The sequence below is a fragment of the Triturus cristatus genome, chromosome 1_2 (assembly GCF_964204655.1).
Source record: "Triturus cristatus chromosome 1_2, aTriCri1.1, whole genome shotgun sequence".
NCBI classification, from domain to species: domain Eukaryota; kingdom Metazoa; phylum Chordata; class Amphibia; order Caudata; family Salamandridae; genus Triturus; species Triturus cristatus.
In genome coordinates, this window is record NC_140580.1 from 705,566,908 (window position 1) to 705,587,764 (window position 20,857).

General features: G+C 44.6%; 1 protein-coding gene across 6 annotated transcripts in view; it reads left to right on the forward strand.

The window, feature by feature from the left end:
* The window catches only part of ATP13A2 (ATPase cation transporting 13A2), a 650,312-nt gene that overhangs the window by 452,123 nt on the left and 177,332 nt on the right, over nucleotides 1-20,857 (forward strand). For all 6 annotated transcript variants that reach the window (XM_085608574.1, XM_085608571.1, XM_085608572.1 and 3 more), the window contains 2 exons: nucleotides 5,124-5,193; nucleotides 14,275-14,409. In XM_085608574.1, the coding sequence (XP_085464700.1) occupies nucleotides 5,124-5,193; nucleotides 14,275-14,409 (205 nt within the window). The remainder of the gene's footprint in view (nucleotides 1-5,123; nucleotides 5,194-14,274; nucleotides 14,410-20,857) is intronic.

Sequence of the window (20,857 nt, forward strand, 5' to 3'; positions counted from 1 at the left end):
TTAATCTTCAGAGAACTCTTTCACATGCTTGGTTCAATATGCCTGAAGCCATACTGGAATTATGAGGAAATGGACAACCAAATGATGTGGCGCGGTTAGCTAAATTATGTTCAGGAAGCCAAATTATGCAACACAGTGCTGCACATGATGTGGTACTGTTATGTCACTATTTTGTCATCTTCACACACATTAATATGACCTGGGTAAACATTCACCTCATTAGTAGTGGTTTAACACTGGACTACAACAGTCAGCAACTAAAGGTGATCAGTTAACCTTTGCAAAAGGTCTGTCTCTGTGCGGCCCCATGTGTAGCTCTTTTTTCATAGGTTTTGATCCGTTTAAGAAAGAAACAAGGTTTTTTTGTTCAAATCTGTTACTTGCGTAGAAATTCGTGGATTATGTGGCAACTAAAGGAAATCCTTAATAATGCAGAATACACTGGTGATGCAATATCTCACAACTCCAGTGGTTTGGATCATACCACTGTTCGAAGCTGATCAATTCTACCGCTCATTCCCAACAACTTTGTCTAAGATAGATACGTTACATTTATTTAGCTTGCCATCATTTGGTATAAATTGTGGAGGAACACCCCTATTGCACTATTAAGGAAAGAAATGACACAGGTCTACCTTGGCACCAGTATCTTCTTTGCAGATTACTCAATTTCAGCTCCTATTTTTTGTCAGTCTTCAAATCTGTTTAATGACCTTTAGGGTCTTCTAACATCCCAGTGCCAGCTGGCCTCTATAAACAACTAATGGGCCACCTTGCTGTCATCAGAGTTCCCGAAGTAGTAATCTTCGACAGACAAAAAGGAGTAGGCCTTCCATTGAAACCTCTTCACATTGAACAACAGAAGCTGTGGTCCTAGCCCTCCCCACCACCATATTCTAAATGGTAGAGAAGAGGAAGAAATAATTGGCAGTCCATTGCTAACAGTATTTTTGTGGATTTGCTATAGGCAACGTCCTCTTTATCCTGTCTCACTTTAGTATCTAGATCTTTGCCCTCTAGTCAGAGGAATGCAGTCAGTACATCTCCACTGTCTGGGAAAATTGTATCCCCCTCCATGTGCCAAGCTAAATCAGGGATCATGCAAAATGAATCCCACTGATCCTAGTACTCACTCATACCACACCTAGAGTCCTACTACCAAACGTGTGCTGCACACTCATGCACATACAAGCACTTGACATACACACAGAATGTCCGCGCACAGTTTTTAGAAACCGCAGGTGGGAAGAAGAAAAAATGTACCTGCAGCTGGTCGCATCGCACTCTTCTGCTACACTTCTCCAGGTGGCATAGGCTCCCAAGATGCCCTGCGGCCAATCCTGAAGCTTCTCTCACGCATGAGAGCAGATTCGGTATTGGCCTGAGGGCCCTCACTTTGCGCTCACACTGGGAGTCTGTGCCTGCTCTTTCCAACCCAGCTGCGTGGCTGGGTTGGAGAGTGCTTTCACTGCGCATGACGGTTTGGCCAGCCTGAGACAGACCGCCAAACCGTCATGCACAGTGAAAGGAGTGCCCCTACCACTCCCCTCAGTGCCTGTCACCCCCAGGCCCCACTCCCAAGGCATCGTCAGGAAAGGAAAAATAAAATGAGTTTTTATCATCGTTTAATTTTTCCTTTCTAGCCGTTTTTGGGAGGGCGTCGCTCCTCCACCATAGGGGAGGAGCCGCCGCAGGTGACTTGTTTCCTAAACGGACTTAAGCACGTTTCCTCCCAAACCCTTCATTATGACCCAATGGGACCTCAATTTGTTTTTAATGTTTTTATTGTGCTCTCTGTTCGAGCCCATGCATAGTTGACCTCTACGCCTCTTGACAATCAAAACTTCCTTCCTAGTAGCCATCACATTGGCCAGGAGGGTTAGTGAGCTGCAGGTGCTCTCTGTGCACCCTCAGTATACCAAATTCTTTCCCAACAAACTGGTTCTCCACACCCATGTCACCTTCCTGCCTACGGTGGTAGCGACTTTCCACATCGGTCAAAATATCACATTTCTGACTTTCTTCACTGCGCCCCACCCTTCCAAAGAGGAGGGGAGACTCCACTGCCCAGACCTAAAAAGAGTATTGTTATTCTACATTGATCTCACAAAGGAACATCTGGTGGACAATCGACTCTTTGTAGGGTTGTACGGCTCTGCATTCAAATATGCTTAGCACTGGCCATAAAGCAACCCTTCAGGGCTTACTGGCTCATTCCAGCAGAGCAAAGACAGTCACAACTGCATTAGCACACAGAGTCCTCATCTTGGACATCTGTCAGGCTTCTACATGGGCTTCTCTGCACACCTTTACGGCATACTCCTGCCTTTACAGTTAGATCCTGTGGACAGGTACTTTTTCCGTTCGTTTCTTCAGGACTTCCTGATCTAAACCTGTTTGCAGATCCTCCTCTGGGGAGGTGTTAGGTATTTATTCTAAGAGAACGATGTGCATCTAGAAGTCTCTAGCAAATGAACAAGTTACTTACCTTTGGTAACACCTTATCTGATAGATACCTCTATCCAACCGCATATTCCTTACGGACTCTCACATCCTCCCCGCTTCTGCAAACACTTTCTTCTATCTAAAAGATCCCTGTAGGTCCTTAGTGTTAGCACACTGTTCCATTGGCTTTTTTACAGGGCTCTGCTTCTGGCTCCGAAATGTCACTTAATGAAACTGATGTCCGATCGCTATATGTGCACTGCACACGTCACATCTGGCGTGGACATGAGCTGCCAAGCCGATCGATGGTACTTACTGGCACACATAGGTACTTCTTAAAAGTTTTGGGATCCAGTCTGATGCTTGGGAATATTCTAAGGTAAGGAATCTGCAGCTAGATTGTCTCTACCAGATAAGGTGTTACCAAAGGTAAGTAACTTGTTTTTCTGAGCTACTGACTTTTATTAAACTGATTCTAATATCTTTTCATCACAAATATCGAACAGCATTTTTGATGTTTCATTTTTTGCTCTAGAGATTCTATTTTTATTCTTCATGTTTTCAGACGTGGCTCTCTTTCATATGAAAGTGCTACGTGCCAAGGATTTAAGTGGTTTGTGGGAAAGTTGATGGTGTGACCATTTATTATAAGGAATATGTTACCCTCTGCCTTATATAATAAGGATATAGCAAGCCTCCTCGGAGTTCCATAACCTTATGAAGGAGCTCTCCCTTCTGCCTCATTCCTCTGTATGGTCATGTAATACTTTGATGACTTGCACTAGCCTGATAGTGTACAGCATGGGGTAATTATACCATATATTACAGACGACTCACAAGTCACCTAAGGGACTTTATACCAGGATTGCATGCTCCCATATATTGTTAAAGTAACAAAGCCAATGAGAAAACTAATAATAGTAATTAATAGTAGGATTATTAAGGACGTTTTAGGTGCTTACTACGGCAAGCCAATTTTTTTCTTCTTCGCCTTACTTGTACATGTCCCTTTTCGTCCAAACTCATTTGGATGACCAGGGAGTTAAGCCACAGTATGACTGTCATTACTGCTCATCAGAACAACAGGTTAAACTAGAACGGGCTATTCCAACCGTTTTAGCGTTTGTAGCTTGAAAAGTTATTAAAAGGTGACACACAAGATAAAACACAAGGGCAGCAATGGCAGATGCTTGTTTTGAACATACAGGGATCGTTCCGCTGACGCTGCCGGTGATGCTGTTCCTGGGATTATGTGGGTGAAGCCAAATTCCCAAACAGTTGGCCCAGGTGGATCTAGGTATGCAGAGGAGGATGAGAGTGCACGGTCTGAGGGGAGGCAGCTTCAGATGCCCAGGTGCACCTGGGAGTGGTGTCCCTGAACGGTCTGAGGGGAGGCAGCTTCGGATGCCCAGGTGTGCCTGGGAGTGGTGTCCCTGCACGGTCTGAGGGGAGGCAGCTTCGGATGCCCAGGTGTGCCTGGGAGTGGTGTCCCTGCACGGTCTGAGGGGAGGCAGCTTCAGGTGCGCCTGGGAGTGGTGTCCCTTCACGGTCTGAGGGGAGGCAGCTTCAGATGCCCAGGTGCGCCTGGGAGTGGTGTCCCTGCACGGTCTAAGGGGAGGCAGCTTCAGGTGCGCCTGGGAGTGGTGTCCCTGCACGGTCTGAGGAGAGGCAGCTGCAGATGCCCAGGTGCGCCTGGGAGTGGTGTCCCTGCACGGTCTGAGGGGAGGCAGCTGCAGATGCCCAGGTGCGCCTGGGAGTGGTGTCCCTGCACGGTCTGAGGGGAGGCAGCTGCAGATGCCCAGGTGCGCCTGGGAGTGGTGTCCCTGCACGGTCTGAGGGGAGGCAGCTTCAGATGCCCAGGTGCGCCTGGGAGTGGTGTCCCTGCACGGTCTGAGGGGAGGCAGCTTCAGATGCCCAGGTGCGCCTGGGAGTGGTGTCCCTGCACGGTCTGAGGGGAGGCAGCTTCAGATGCCCAGGTGCGCCTGGGAGTGGTGTCCCTGCACGGTCTGAGGGGAGGCAGCTTCAGGTGCGCCTGGGAGTGGTGTCCCTGCACGGTCTGAGGAGAGGTAGCTGCAGATGCCCAGGTGCGCCTGGGAGTGGTGTCCTTGCATGGTCTGAGGGCTGAGGGGAGGCAGCTGCAGATGCCCAGGTGCGCCTGGGAGTGGTGTCCCTGGGGCAGCCTCCTGGAAGTGTGATGGGCAGGACATGATGCAACATGTCCCTTCAAAACGTTGTCAAACACTCTTCTTGGGTTCCAACTAGAAGAAGCTTGGAAGGGCAAAAACATGTGAATTGCTGAAACTTACCATTTAGGAAAACCGTGCTTCTGCATTCACTCTATCGCTGCTGCTCAGTCCAGGGATGTGAAAAAAGTATACAAAGGAATCCTACATCTCATACAATAATATGTTGTATCTGCCACACCGTTCCATGTCTGTATATACTGTTTTCACCTCTTTAGCTGCTGCGTTGCTGCATCTGCAGAGAGGAGATGCATTGTTTTTCGATACTGCAACTAAAATGCAACAGCGCAGCTCCTTCGTTTGGCAATCAGCTAACTTTTTGCTTCGGCGGTTTTCAGAGTGTGAGAGTGCTGGGCCCGGTCCCTTCCTCCCAGCCAGGGAAACGTGTCCATTGCAGTGCAGCCTTATCAATACTTATGATTTATTTTTCTGCAGAAAGAAGATTTATGGCCAGAACCTGATCGATGTGCCGGTGAAATCCTACCTCCGACTGTTGGTGGAAGAGGTAAAACATGTGCATTTGGATCTCAGTAGTCGGTGCCAGGTTTATAATTTTGTAGCTTTCATTTGTGACAAAATGGTAAATATGTAGGAGTTTCAAATATATAAGGTGCTAGTAGGGCATAAAAATGTGATTTGTAGCTTTCGGTTTATGGTTCTTACTTGGACTGCACCTGCTGCTTTTGCTTGGCGATCTTAGTTGATTGGTCCTCAGAAGGTTTACTGGACTTCTTAGAAGGTCACTCTTTTTTTGCCCCATGGCATTCTGTTATAGTAAGGCATGGGCAAGCCGATCCTATGTCACAGACTCAATTTTTAATGAACTGGAGAATACATTTTGTCTTGTATTTCACTGATGCTGTAGTGTGTGGCTCTTTTTTTTTTAAATTGATGGTACAGCATGTTTTGGTACAGTTACTATGCATTTAACCGGCATGTGTGGGAAACAAACACCGGCCTAGCAAAGTTTTGAATACAAAGGCGTAAAAGAAAATGAGGAGGCTTGGTCTTTTGGGCGATTTAGTGATTTTTTGATAGCCCTGTGTTTCTGAAAGATGCAGCTGAGCGGAACATTTAAACATGTCACTTAGGGAATCTATGTTCAATGTCGAGAGTTTTTACTTCAAGTTAGTATGATATTGAGTAATAAACTATGAATACCTTTATCACAAGTTTTAACATGTGCATTTCTATTTACTTGGTACATTGCGTTGAGGATTTTCAATTATAACTTATTAAATTTCCTTAGCATTGGATTTTTCATAGATTCACATGCTTGAATCATTGCCCATCCTCGAGCTGGAAGTCCAACAGTAACCTTCACACAGCAGTGGTCTATACTTAAGACCTGCAGAGGCCATAATCTCTGTCACCACCTTAGAGAAAGACCAAAACCACTGCCAGTAAAACCACAGTACTCTGAACACCACTCATCCCAGAGGTCACTATACTCCAGTTTTTCTACTGCATGTTATGTGAAAGGGAGTACATTCAGACCCATTCTTTGCTCTTCTAGAAATGTAAGTTGTTAATTCTCCCTGGTTTTCTGTCTCTTCTAGCACTTTGTCTTATGAGTTTGTTCGCTTTAGTTTTGGTCTGGCAAGAATTATTGACATTTCTGCTTCCTGGCGGAATTTCCAAAAAATCGCTCTTTAGAGCCTGTAGCCCCTATGGAAAAAATACATTGTATAGGAAAGGTCCCCACAAGGAATGCATCTACTGCCTGTATCCTTAACAAAATGCTAAACACTGCAAGATTTGCAGACAATTCTCAGTAAAGATCTTAAATGGCAAAGAAGATTGCTTGTTTGCTTCAAGATTGCCCCAAAATAAAACCAAGGTTGATGAGCCTCCTTTATCAATGATGAACCCCCTTACTCTACCTAGTCTTAAAAACATCCGAAACTTTATTTGGAGGAAGGTAAGCAGGCCAAAATGAGGCTCTTTGGCACCCCCAACCATCAAGGACAACACCACTGACTATGCCAACCATGATTTCATCAACCTTCCCCTCTTTGATGATGATTACATTGTCGTCGATGATTCTTTTGACAGCAGGTTTGTCGATGAATTTGCTGAGGACTCACTGTCGATGACCGCACAATAAGCTACGTTCCCACTACCCGCAAAGTCATATATTTAAGAAACTGATTGCATGAAATTAACAGCAAAGGTTTCTATGAAAAAGAAGGCTGCAATTACTTTAATCTCAGATCAGGGTATTGCTCCGACCTTCTTGCCATAAAAAAATTCCTGATGTCAACATTCTGCAGACAGAGTATGGCTCTCAAGATGAGGGTACTTTTTGCTGGTGTTATGAGCCCGGTGAAACTTGGAGTGAAATGCCAGATGTGAAACATGAGGGTGATTACTTTGTTGGTGCATGGCTGAACCATTTAATCAGGAATTCCTAAAGGATTACCACACGTGTCACCCTTTTTGGTCAGGGAGCATCCTCAATGGAAGTACGGCCATCCTCATGTTGACCCTCATTATGATCAGAACTACCTGGAGCCATTGTGCCAGAGCATGTCAACGTTACAGGTTCCAATTGACTTTATCAATGATCTACATCACATGAATCAATATTGTTATTCTCCATTTCCACTGCAACATGAAACACAATTGCAAAGAGCTCACCCTAAACCTTGGTGCTCATAGTCAACACAATCGCATCATCTCTTGTCCCATCAACGGTTTTTAATTGTAAGACAAATAAGTGCTATGGCCAGAACATTTCTCAAAGGAGTGCTGCCCACTTCCACACAGGTGCTTCCCACTAACCGTGCCAACCCCACCCACTGTTTTAGTGCTAGCAGCCCACTGCCTGGATGAGGTCCGGTGTAGGTGACATTAAAATACTATTGTCATTTCAGTCTGCCCACCACAAGCATGCCACATACTCCTTAGTGCAGCACCTTGGGGCTATTGACTATGCACCTCCAGTTCCCCATATATGCTCCACTGCCTTTAACAGGCCCCTAAACTTCAGCACTCCTGCACCATTCCCTGAATCACATAATGCTGCAGTTTCCAGAATATTCTCATGCTGATCCTTTCAATTTTCAAAGCTAACCCATTATTACCTACTGCAGTGTTAGTCAGCACCTTCCGGCCAACAGTCAGGCCTACACAACTCCATGCTGTTCTTTCTGCATAGGCTCGTAGACACCTAGAGAACACTGCCCCATTCCCTGCAGCATCCTCACTGAGACATTAAGATCTTCTTAGATAGCAGACCTGACAATTCCCAGTAGAGTCTTTTGATGAGTAACTTAAATCCCCACAGTTCACACACTGGTACTACACTGCAGTGTCACCTTCAGTAGACTGTTATCATCCCATGACCACAAATCCTGAAGCACTCCGTACGAATGTATAACTTTTCTACGGGTGCTGTTACCACGCGTTAGGTTACAACGTGGTCGTTTCTACGACTTGCGCTAGATGGCGCCCTTGACTTAGGAATAGTATACATTACTATTCCTACTCCAGTTAGCGCAACAGCAGGGAATGTGTTGGATTTAAAATCCAACACATTCCCTGGTGTTGCACGCCACCTAGCGCAAGTCGTAGAAATGACTTGCGATGTAAAGCCACGCGTTGTAACAACACGGTCGTTGTTACGACCGCGTTGTTACCTACCTGTGTGGTAACAGCAGCGTTGCAAACGCTGTTTCCCCTCCGTACAGCAACTCCTGCTGGGGTATCAGTTTCTCATTATGAGCACTGGGCATCATTTTCAGAGCATTTCTTGGGAAGACTGTCGAATGTATGACATTTCTACGTGTGCTATTACCACGCGGTAGGTTACAACTAGGGGTGGGCGGAATTTGCGGAATTAACCTTCGCAAATTATCGCGAGAATGTTTAAAATTATCGCAAACAAGCAGAAATATCGCGAAGATGCGGAAGTTTTTTTCCGGCATGTTCGCGAGATTTTCTGCATGGTTGCGGGTCGCCAACTTACCCATGTGGTTGCTTGCGGGCGCGGCCATCTTGTTTTGAGTTGTTCTCGCGGTGCATGATCGCGAGAAGAAAGACGTGATCGCGCGACGCATGACGTCACTGCGGGCGCGAACTGTCGCGAGACAGCGCAAATGGCTAAAAACAATACAACATCTCATGGAGAACGCGACCGGATCAAGAAAACTTGTCGGCGAACGCAGGGATTCAGGTAAGGCGATCGCGCGCGAGAATGTATTATTTTACAGCGCGAGCAAGAAACAAATTATCGCCAAGCTGCGGAAACCGGAATTTTTGACATTTTCGCGCTCTCCGCGGAACGCAAAAATGCCAAATTATCGCAATTTCCGCGAACGGAACGAAATTTTTGCCCAGGCCTAGTTACAACACGGTCGTTACAATGACCGAGTTGTTACCACGCGTGGCTTTACATCGCAAGTCGTTTCTACGACTTGCGCTAGATGGCGCGCTGGACTTAGGTATAATATAAATTACTATTCCTACTCCAGTTAGCGCAATAGCAGGGAATGTGTTGTGTTGAACGCCACCTGGCGCAAGTTGTAGAAACGACTTGTGATATAAAGCCACCCGTGGTAACAACGCGGTCGCTGTAACGACCGCGTTGTTACCTACCTGCATGGTAAGAGCAGCATTGTAAACACTGTTTCCCCATGTTGGCACAGCCTGCGTATGCTCTTTGGCCCATAATTAGCACTGGAGCACTGCTGAACCTGTCAGACCTTCACTGACAGAATAGCAGTGCGATTCCTTCCAGGATCTCCATCTGCTACTGTCAATATTACATAGCCAGCCACACTTGCACTACTGCCTGCGGATGCTGCCAGTTTGTAGTAGTTTGATGCATAATATTGGGGATGTAATCCTGTGCAGGTCTAAAAGAAATTCCCTAGGACCCTCCTGCTTGTTTTTCTGTGTGTAGTCCCAGTTTGTAGTAGCCTGCGTTTCTGCTAATTTCGGCATTCTTCTCTGTTAAGCTTTGAGTGCAACACTCCACCTTTTCGTGCATCATTCCTTCTTTGAGTGTAAGCATCCCTCACGGTCTCACAGTCTCACTGCATGATCTGCTCGTCTCAGGATGACACGAGAAACAAATATGTGGTAGCGATTTGGCCGAGACACTCATCTATCCCAGAGGTTTTTGCTTCCACTTAGGACCTTGGAGACATTGTTGCCAAGTGGCCCAATGCCATGTATGTCGGCTTCCTGACACTTTGGTTGTGTCTCACAAGCCCATGCATATAACAAACAAAGGAAAACTCTTCGAATGGTAAGTGTGATTTGCTGTAAAGAGAAGACTGGCTGGATCGATCATGTACGGCAGAGAGTCATTTGACAGTATATGTAGTAGCTGCACAGCTTGCACAAGTGCACGCTTTCTCAGTCTTGCTTTCTCCACTGCTCTGTGATGGTCTCTTACTCTCTCTACCTTTCTTTCTGGCTCTCTGCCCCCCTTATCTCTTTTCTCTGTTGGGAAACTGAATCTGTACTTTGATTGGTGCTACAGTGCCCAGTGGGCAGTGTAGCACACATATGAGTGAAGGCCACGTTTCAGCAAATTGCTGAAGCTCCTGCCACATATCGTTTGAGTGGCAGGCCGCCTGAGCTAGCCATGTTGGGAGCTAGAACCTAAGACGAGCCACCTCTGGCCAGGACCATGCAGTGAAAGTTTACCTGTGGTGCTAAATACAGCAAAATGGGCTTGGAATCCAGCCTTCATTGGTTGCGATGTATTTTCAAAACAATGGAACCTCACAGTTTTCAAGAACCTAGGGTAATAGTTAATGTTGAGAGAACAGTGGTTCATTAGGGCCAATTGGTCTTGGGACGCTTCTTTTAGGAAAAAGAAGCACAATAAGGCCTATACATTTTCATTTGGGACCCGAATGTACATAGTCAATCAAAGGCAAGTATGAAGCAGGACAACCAATAATATAAGGCAATTAATTTATTCACTGCAAAATATCATCTCATTTTTTTGTCTGTCCTTTTTTGTATGTATAATTATCACGATCCAGTGCTCACAGAAAAGCGAAGAAAAAGTGCTCTAGTGATTGAAAAACATTCAAACAAGACGCTAAACTCTTTTGGATAATTTTCTATAATAAAATAAGGAGTTGGGTAGTTCTAAGGTTGACAGCGTTTCAGTCTCGTTCAGTTGAGATCATCATCCGGACAAGTGTGTGAGCACCTACTATTGGAGGATCGCCGGTGGAGCTGTAAAGCAAAGTTCTAGTCGAGTGGGGCTCGGTTTAGTTAGCTCAATTTCATGGTACCCCTCCGGAGGGTTTTTGAATAGCGTGAGGGGCTTTACTCATATGACTTAGTTTAAAAGCCGGAATGGATCCCAGTCTGTTAATGACTGTATTAGTTCCTCTGGTTATTTCAGTGGAGATCATACGATTGATGATTTGTTTTGAAGCTGGGCATTCGCACCAGTTGTTCTGGTTAAGTCATCACCCAGTGCTGACTCAACCAGAACAACAGGAGCTACTGCCCGGCTTTTAAAAATGAATTATGGGTGCACCAGCAGCACTTTTTCCCCCCATTGTTCTGTGACTACTGGATCTTGATATTTATGCATACAAAGAAAGACAGATAAAAAAAATGATATGATATTTTGCAATGAATAAATTAATTGCATTAGAATATTATAGGTTGTCCTGCTTCATAGTTGCCTTAGATTGAATATGTACATTTAGGTCCCAAATGAAAATGAACAGGACTTTTTGTGTTTTTCTTTCCTAATAAAAACGTTCTTGAGACCAATTGGCCCTAATTAACCACTGTTCTCTCAACATTATTCATTGGTTGTGAGGCACGGAATCCGTGCTCCACTGTACGTTCAGGTGCCCTGGCTCAAGCCAGACAACTGGAGGTTCATCCGCACTGTGGCCCTCCATCATCCAGGCTCACCCCTCTCCAATCTGGAGAGTAGCCCAGTGGCTTGTGCGGCACTGCTTAGTACCACATGCAAAGAATATTTAGTGTATTTTTCTAAACACTGGAATACTAGAAACATGAATATACTTATCCAACCTGCTGCTGTCTGAGCAAGTAAAAGATAACCCCTGGAAATGGCAAAATGCACTAGCTCTTATCTTGCAGTAATTGCACCAACATCAATGACATGGTGACCTGTCACAAACTTGTTTCCACGACTCTGACGTTACAGTTAGAAAGGCTTTGTTTTCCAAGACAATGAAAGGCCCTTCAGGGATGTGCATCATCCTGTATCCTATTGATCCGTAATTGTCATTTTTGTATGAGTATTTAACAGGAGTAAGACCATTCTCATTGGCGACATATATTTTGAAATGCAAAGTTCAAGTAACTTAACCAGTGAAGCAAGTGCTACATTGGTGGAAAATCAACTAACATCGTTTCTAAAGTCCACTTTTGCACCAAAGAGCAGTCAATTGTGCTTTAAACCAGATACCATGGTCTAAGCGTATATTGCTCCTCTTCAGAAAAGCATAAGATTACATCCTTCACATCAGCATACTGGAACTTTGGGTGGTATGGTTGGATAGGAGTGTGGTTATTCCACACATCAAAATGGCAAATATCAGGGTCACAAGAGACAAACTTGAATCACTTGTTTAGCAGAATGAAACAAGAAGGCACCAGATCTCGTCTACGTTCACAAGATCCCAAGCAACTTTGCCAGTGGGCAGTCGAAGGTGAAGTTTCCTCAGCAGAGCACGTTCCAAGTCTGTAGAACACCATGGTGGACAAACTCATTCGGGAGAAAACTGAATGGTACGAGTTGAAGCTGCATGACAGACAACCGGTCTAGTGTCCCATCATTGGGGTATTCTACCTTCAGCATATTCACACTCTTCTGTTCTCTGAATCCCAACTGTTTACCAGCAGGTGGTGGGCATCTGTCAAGGGGGAGCCTTTTTGAATCCTTAATAAGGAATATGTGCCTACAGCATTCTGTCAGGTGCCCTGATTCCTCATTTTTTTCTGATTCCTCATTTTTTCAGGAAAATAACACAGGGACCCACCATGGTCGTTCTGGTTGCTCCAGCTGGGAAAGAGTGGTTTAAGCAACTCAAGAGCCTGTCAGTAGATACCGTAGTAACCTTCAAAAGTGACCGACAACCACTGACCATATAGCACAGTTTCTTACTGCAAATTTCTGCTGGCCACCTGTCTCCTGAAAACTTGAGTTGGGTTTTATTAGTGAGCTCACCTCAATTCCTGCATGCTGCCCAGTGAGTACTTAAACATTCCTCAATTTGGGCCCAACTAGTGGCTATCTACAGGTACCAAACACAATCTAATACTAAGGCAGCCTTTTTGCAAAGGATTTATAGGGGGGCTGATTTGCTCATATATGCGTGTGACTAAACCAGCTCTAGTTCTGAACTGAATTCAGTGCTGGGGGCTCCGAAAATAACTTTTAAACATTTACACACAGAATTAAAATTAATATCTGTCTTGTAACGTAGTCCTGTTACTTGCAGTAACCTCCACAAGAATGGTTGGAGAGGTGCAGGTCGTAGTTTTATGAACAATCCCGAAATGCATTCCGAAAGTACAGACTTGTTTCCAATCTCTATCCACAAGTTTTTTTTTTTAATGACAGAGAGGGCTCTCCACTCCAAGACCAAAAATAAGCCACACAATAATTTTTACAAGATTAGGACATTTTCTAAATCAGAGCAAATGTTCCTTGTGTTTGCTCAATATATCGAAATATTAGGTCTTGTCTAAAGAAGAGTTGGCTTGCAGGATAGGGGCAGCCTTTATGATGTGTCATGAAAAGCTGCATGACTTCCATAAAGAAAAGTGGGAACTCAATCCACCAGAGAAATTACAGGGATGGCTGCAGTCTGTGTATACTTCCCTTTAGAGGATATTGGCAGGATATCAACTTGGCCCACAATGCATTCCCTTACCTCACAGTACTTACTGGGTGTAGACCTCATTTTCCCGTTCCGCGTTGTTTTTGGGTTACTGCTTCCTTTTCATAATTCAAGCCCTGAATATCTATAAAATGTCGCAAGCTGGAGAAGGAAACGTTATTTACCTGAAACTATTCTACTTTAGTTTCTTAGAACCCAGGAAGCCCACCCTCCTCCCAGTTTGAGGTCATTCCTGTTCATGTCACTCCTTAATTTGACTCTGACAATGTTAAAGCCTCTGTGGTGAGTTAAGCTCATAGCCTCAACTTCATTGGCGGAGCTTGAGTTATATAATGAGATGGATGGGCAACTCTATACATTGTTAATCCTGTCACTGCTGTTTAACTTTGTGGGAGGATTCCAGATTTGATGGAGAATAAATAAAGCCTATGACTGTATAAAAGATGCTAAAGATCAAGAACCCAGTACAGCTTCTTCTATGTCTGCAGGGCAATCATCAGTGGTGAAGATTAGCTCAAGCGTTCCATCCACCACATTTTGTTTGCTTTTCTCTGTTGACATTTGTTCTGTTGTTGACTCTAAATCAGTATTACAATTATCTTGATCACTATGTTTTCTTAAATGTATTTTTGTTGTTTATGTTTCCCTCAAATGGTTGTTTTCATAAGGCTGAGCCGGACCAGGAGGTTTCTCATTAACTCTGTGTTTGTTCTTCTTCCTTCTAGGTTCTGAACCCCTTCTACATCTTCCAGGTGTTCAGCATTTGCCTGTGGATGGCAGACAGCTATTACTACTATGCATGCTGCATTCTTGTCATTTCTGTTATATCAATAGGGCTGTCACTGTATGAAACCAGAAAGGTGAGATCACGGTTTGGAAATCCGATGAGCACTTTTTTTCCTTTCATTTTCAGGGCTTTTGGATTTATGTTTTTTAAGCAATTACAATAATATTGAACTTTATTTATTTAGGAACACAAAATACGTAGAGGGTACAGTAACTTAAACAGATTGAACAAGAATGTTATGACATTTTTTTTTCTCTAGCCTTCTGTTTATTGAAAGGGTCACCTCCGTGAGCATAGTCCTTTCCTCTTAGTAGAGCTTGATTATTCTCTGATTATAGATGTTTTCACAAGCTTGTGTGGCTCTTTGCCAGGAGCTAAGTATTTAAACATGCGTACATGTTTTCCTAATGTTTGATTCAGAAAAAAAGTGTTTGCCTTTCCTGATTGGCTGATGCGCACACCATTGTTGATTTTGTGTCCCTTACGCCTCAGGCCTTGCTTCTCCTTAGCAACAGGGTTTGTTGGATTTCACTTCCTATGAGGCAAAGAAAAAGGAAATGCGACAGGCATCTTTTACTTTCTAAATCATCATTTTAGAAAGGTGTACGCAGCTTCACTCCTTTCTGTAGTTTCTCATGAAGTGTCATATTGTGTGTCCTTTTGACACAGCTTGGATTCCGTGCTTTTATAGATTTTCAAGGATTGTATAAAGGGTTGGATGTAATTGGATGGAGGAAAAGCATATTTCCTTCCAACAACGCTTGTCCTATTGCGGATGCAATGTTCAGTGTTGATTCAAAAGTCTTTTTCTCAAGGTTTCAACATCATGTTACACTTTTTCCCAAAGTACTTGTCCCATGAAAACAGAGTAGTAATAGAAACTAGCAAAGACAAAACCAATACACCTCTACTCCACAACAGCGACCTGTTGCCTTTGCCAAAGCTTTTTGCCAAGTAGATGACAATGGCTGGCACTCTTGCAATGGATTTATTTTTTATAAAAGCAAACAAATTCCAAAATGGCTGCCGAGGTAGATGCACGAGTCGTGACACGTGCATGCATGGTGTGCATTTCAATTTTACATATTAACGGGACCGGTGACTGTGTTGGAACAGTGAATTAGAATATTCAAATAATGAATTGAAATTGTATGCCAATTGCGAAAAAAATATGCAAGCTGCCAGGCCATACCTTGGAGCTGTCATTCCCTCGTTAAAAAAAGCAAAAAAAGAATATATAGGACACTTAGAGCAGAGCGGGAGCATCAGGCACTGGGGGAAATCTAGAGAAGGCTGCCTGGGTGGAAGTGGGGAAAGGAGGAGAAAGCATGATGCATGCAGCCTGGCATACTGTGCAGCTGCCTGACCCTCGTGAAAGAACAAGAAAAGAAAAGAAATGAAACAAAATTAAAAAGAACATAAGGAAAGGAGACGAAAAAAGTGTGGGGGGAGAAGCAAGGAAACACACGCACATCCTTGGAGTGCTTAAGAGAAAATAAACAAGCATTGGCATAGCCAATAGGCCTCGCTTTTGGGACCTTATAAGTTTAGCCATGCAACACTTAATGTTCTTTAATCAAGGATATTGTGCTGGATAACTAAACACTTAGAATGTCCCAAAGGTGACACTTGTTGGCTTTGCATTGGGGGGCCTTATAAGTGTTTTGATAGAGCTATTGAGTTTGCCAGTGTTTCTAAGCTGTGCTGTAGAGAAGTTTGGCTGCTGTGCAGCATGCTGAGAAGTTGTAATTAAAAAGTGTAAGAAGCACTGAGTGATACTGATGTGGTGCTGAGTGATGCTGTGGTGGCGCTGAGTGATGCTGTGGTGGTGCTGAGTGATGCTGTGGCGACGCTGAGTGATGCTGTGATGGCGCTGTGTTTGTGCTGAGTGATGCTGTGGTTGTGCTGAGTGATGCTGTGGTTGTGCTGAGTGATGCTGTGGTCGCCCTGAGTGATGCTGTGGTCGCCCTGAGTGATGCTGTGGTCGCCCTGAGTGATGCTGTGGTCGCCCTGAGTGATGCTGTGGTCGCCCTGAGTGATGCTGTGGTCGCCCTGAGTGATGCTGTGGTCGCCCTGAGTGATGCTGTGGTCGCCCTGAGTGATGCTGTGGTGAGCCTGACTGATGCTGTGGTGGTGCTGCGTGATGCTGTGGTGACACTGAGTGATGCTGTGGTGACGCTGAGTGATGCTGTGGTAGTTTTGAGTGATGATAATGTTAATCACAGACGCTGAGAATTTTACAGACATTGATGTCTGCTCATCTCATGCATGTCAGTTATCAATGGACGAGCGCATTACTTTCTCACACCCAAGCAGAACTGTACCTTCCAAAGAATCAGCATGAAGTACTTACCATCTTCTGGAGCTCCTCACATGACTCTTGCACTCGCTCTCGGTCATTGCTATCCACTACGAACATAAGACCCTGGAGACAAAGAACCATCTGAGAGAAAGCCAAACATTTTCTAAAACGGAAACATTGCCCTCAGAAGTTTAGTTTCTTTTTGTATGTGAAATGTACAACACTAAGTGAGAAAAGTATGCAATTTAGAGAGGTAAGTTGGTGGGAGTGTGCATTCCATTAATTTAACAGGCGATCTTATTTTTAGAAAAGATGTTAACATTCAGGGCTGAAATTATGCCCAGCGGCACCTTATGAAAAAGATGTTTGCCAGGTGCACGTGGACACTAGTTCTTGGTTTTTAAAGACGCTTGTCAAATGACTGGGATAGCCCATGTTCTCATTCTTGTTAGAGTCCTGGGCTCAACAGACACGCTTTAGTTCACTCCACATTTTGTAGACAGTTGAGCTCGACAGACGCTATATCACTGGGGAAGGAGAAGTAGTGCTTACAGCAAACTAAAAGAAAATGGTTATTACAATAATCCAGCTAGCAGCAGGGATACGCGTTTTCATAAAAGAAGCCAGAACTCATTCCAGATAAGAAGAATATTCCAAAAAAAGCAATTGTTCTCTTCCGCCTTCCCAGGGGCTACAATAAATGCTCCAATGTATAGCACACAAAGGAAGAAAATCACCGCCTGCCTGCAAACCTTGCACAGTCAGAATACATGCTAATGAGCCATATATATGCACAGTTCATCCTCTCAGCTCGTGCTCTCCAACTGCATGTAAACACGTACATGAGGTAACGCTGATGTATGCCGCATTCCTTGTAATACACCATGTTTCAAGTGCTTCCTTGGTCTCGCATTTTTACTGATCACTCAACGAGTGTGTCAAAATCAGTCTTGAAAGCATGCACATTCCCTTTGTGGGATTCATAGAGGACTGCAGGTTGGATACCATGAGGACGCTGTACTTGTATGTAACTAGGATGCACTAACAGGGTTTCTGAGGAAAGAGGGTTACTACTATTTTACAAAAAAAGAAAAGTGACATACTATGCCATACTGTCACCAGTCAATGTTAAAATGGATTGACGTGGATTTGTAAAACATTAATAACAATGTTATGTTCCTGGAAACATTAAAAGGTCATGCGACCACTAACCTTAGGAAAGCTTATAAGATATAACAAGTATTACATTTCACATACTTTACAACGCAGGGCTTTAAGTGGGCCGGTTCCTGCCGGTGCTAAGCCCTGGTAGCTGTTAAAAGCAGGTGCTGAGACGGGTCTCTATAGGGCTCTGCATTTTTTCCCTCAGGTAAAAAAAAACATCTGAAACCTGACGCAAGACCACCCTTCACTGCCTTTGAGGTAACTTCAAAGACACTCTTTATAGTTTTTTCACTGTCATCATTTCAGCATCGAAGAATTTAAAATATTCTATACAACAAAGCCATAGTTGTTGCTTAGTCTTACACAACTAACAAGCATTGGCAAAGCCAACAGCCCTGACTTGTGGGTGTAACGTTACTTGTTGTATTATATAGCTGGATGCAATGACAGAAGCAGCAAAATCCAGACGGGCAGCACACTATGGTAAGCACCGATTTTTAGCTAGTGTATTTTTAAGCCACGGCCTTAATTACATTGTCTACGCCCCTTTGAGAGACCCCCTAGATTTTTAATTCCACTTAATGCCCTGTTACAACGTATCATGAAATGCTGAACTTTTGTATTGTGAATGGTTTAGTTTGAAAAGAACAGCATAGTGAAAGAGTGTATATTAAACTTAATAAACGTACTGCTTGAAGCGCTCATGCATGGGTCTTGCATATGATTTACCTAAGGTGCTGTCGATTTGATGCTCAGCAACACATGTGTAAAACTAGAGGACTGCTAGACTTTAGCACAAGAAAAGTATAACAAGACGTGCGGCCGAGTGGTGCGCGCGCGAGGGTTGAAAGCAGACATTGCAGGAGCCACAAGACGTGCGGCCGAGTGGTGTGCGCGCGAGGGTCAAAAGCAGACATGGCAGGAGCCACAAGACATGCGGCCGAGTGGTACTAATAACCCGTGCAAGACAGATGGCAGCAGCGCATGTGCACGCTCGCGTGAACGCAAGCGCTAGGCCAGCCAGTAGTACTTTGAAAACTCACCTACTAAAAGTCTCGCCAGACCAGCGCATGCGCTGGGTCAGGCGAGACCTAAAAAAGAAATCCCACAGGCATGTAGTGGAGGGATACAACCCATCCAGCCAGCACACTGTGAAACCAATATGATGTGTGTGGAACAAACATAAATGAGGAGAAAAGTCTTTGAATCAAGAGGAGACGACTGAGAGAAACATCTAATCATGAGCAAGGGGCTGAGCCAAAGTTCACTCTAAGTGTTTATACTGGTTATTGTAAACAATAGGTTCTTAGCTTGTGTGCCTGTAGAAACACAAGCAGTTTACTCCTGCTAGCTAATATGGGACTCTGCTATTACAACTTGTTTTTTCGTCTCAGAAATTTCGAGTCAGGGTATGTGATCTGACTCCGCACTTAGTCCATGACTCCACCCTAGATGTTTTGTTTCCCCATCGTGGTCAAACATGTCCATCAAGGGCTTGGAGACCAACGTGTATCCTCTCCGTGTTTTTTTGGGCCCAGCTGCTTAACTCTTCGAACTGAAGACCATCGCTAATGGACTGATTTTTCTGGCTGATAAACCACCTGACATTCTTAACCAGCTGTGGCCGTCGTGCCTCACCTTCCCTCAGTCGGCAATTATAGGGCATTTCTTCAGAAAATGCAAAGAGGAATGTGGTAATGAAACGCAACCTTTCAATTCTGCCCGAGGAACAATGCTGAATACCTTTGTCAGACCAGCGTGACATATGCATTCTCAGTCTTTGCCCTGACAACAACGTTGCCGCCTATGAATTCTGCCTCAACTTACATGCAAAAAGATGCTGAGGTATCGCAGGGGGACGTTGGAGGAACTGGAAGATGCAGCAGTGAGCTTCCTCGGAAAACCCCAACATCTTTGTAAGCACTACCCTCCCACCAATGAGGAAGAAAAAGTGGGTGCCTGTGAAGTCCCAGCAGCTCCGTGCGTGTTCAGTCCAGAGACGCTGTCAAGTCGAAGAAGAAGAACAAGATGGGGCCATCTCGATTTCAAAATGAGCAAGCACTCGATCAGAGAAGCCTCTGGGTCAAGCAACAAATGTCGGAGCTTCTCCCCTTGACCCTCTATGGTCCGGCGCGCTCAGACTCCATGATAGTCCATACAGCGCATAACCGTGCCTCCATTAGGGATAGGTGATGATCCCTCACCAGACCGAGAGCAAGCACCTTTATGCTGCAGGAAAGTGCACAGTGGTGGGGGAGCCACTCATTGGCATACCACCAATTCATTGGGCCTGCTGTCAAGGTACTACTGGCTTCAGTGGGAGGAATTTGAATTGCTGGTACTGCACCTCCTTGAAACCCTAGGGAAAGGGGGGAGAGAGCTTGTAGCTGAAGTGATGATTCCATCAAATGCCAGTATCTATTGAGCACTCAATGCCAGGGAAACTGCTTCCCGGGCAGGGGCGCCCTTATCACATCTCCAAGCGAACAGTAGCACAAGAACCAGCTAGGCAGTACCCATTAACAGAGGCACCTGCATCACAATACATACTACCTTCCTCCCGATCTGCGCCCCAACAAACTGACACAGATGATGATAATCACAGGCACCCATATCAGGAGAATGCCCTATATTCTGAAAATGGTTGGTACCATTACTGAATCCAATCTCTGAGCAGTAACCTATTACACTGTGTCTTCCGGAGCAAGTATGCTGCCACTCAGCCGGCAGCACCGCGCATGCGGGCACTGGCTGGAGAACGAGAGGACGATGATTCTACATATAGAAACATTGTCAAAAACTACAAACTTTCCATTGTTCGCCAGTGTTCAAACAGTTTGAATAAACGAATTGTGTAAATGTTCAAGGAGCTTTTCAAAATAAATGTACAACTTCCAGTGTGGAACGAAAATTTGAAGTTTAACCTCAGAATCCAATTTACACCTCCAAGTCTTGTGTCATCCGATTCTCTGACTCGCATGCGACAAAAGGGCTTTTAATCCAGTTATTGATGACTTTCTAACATCGGAAAAGGAGATCAAATACATTGATGAAG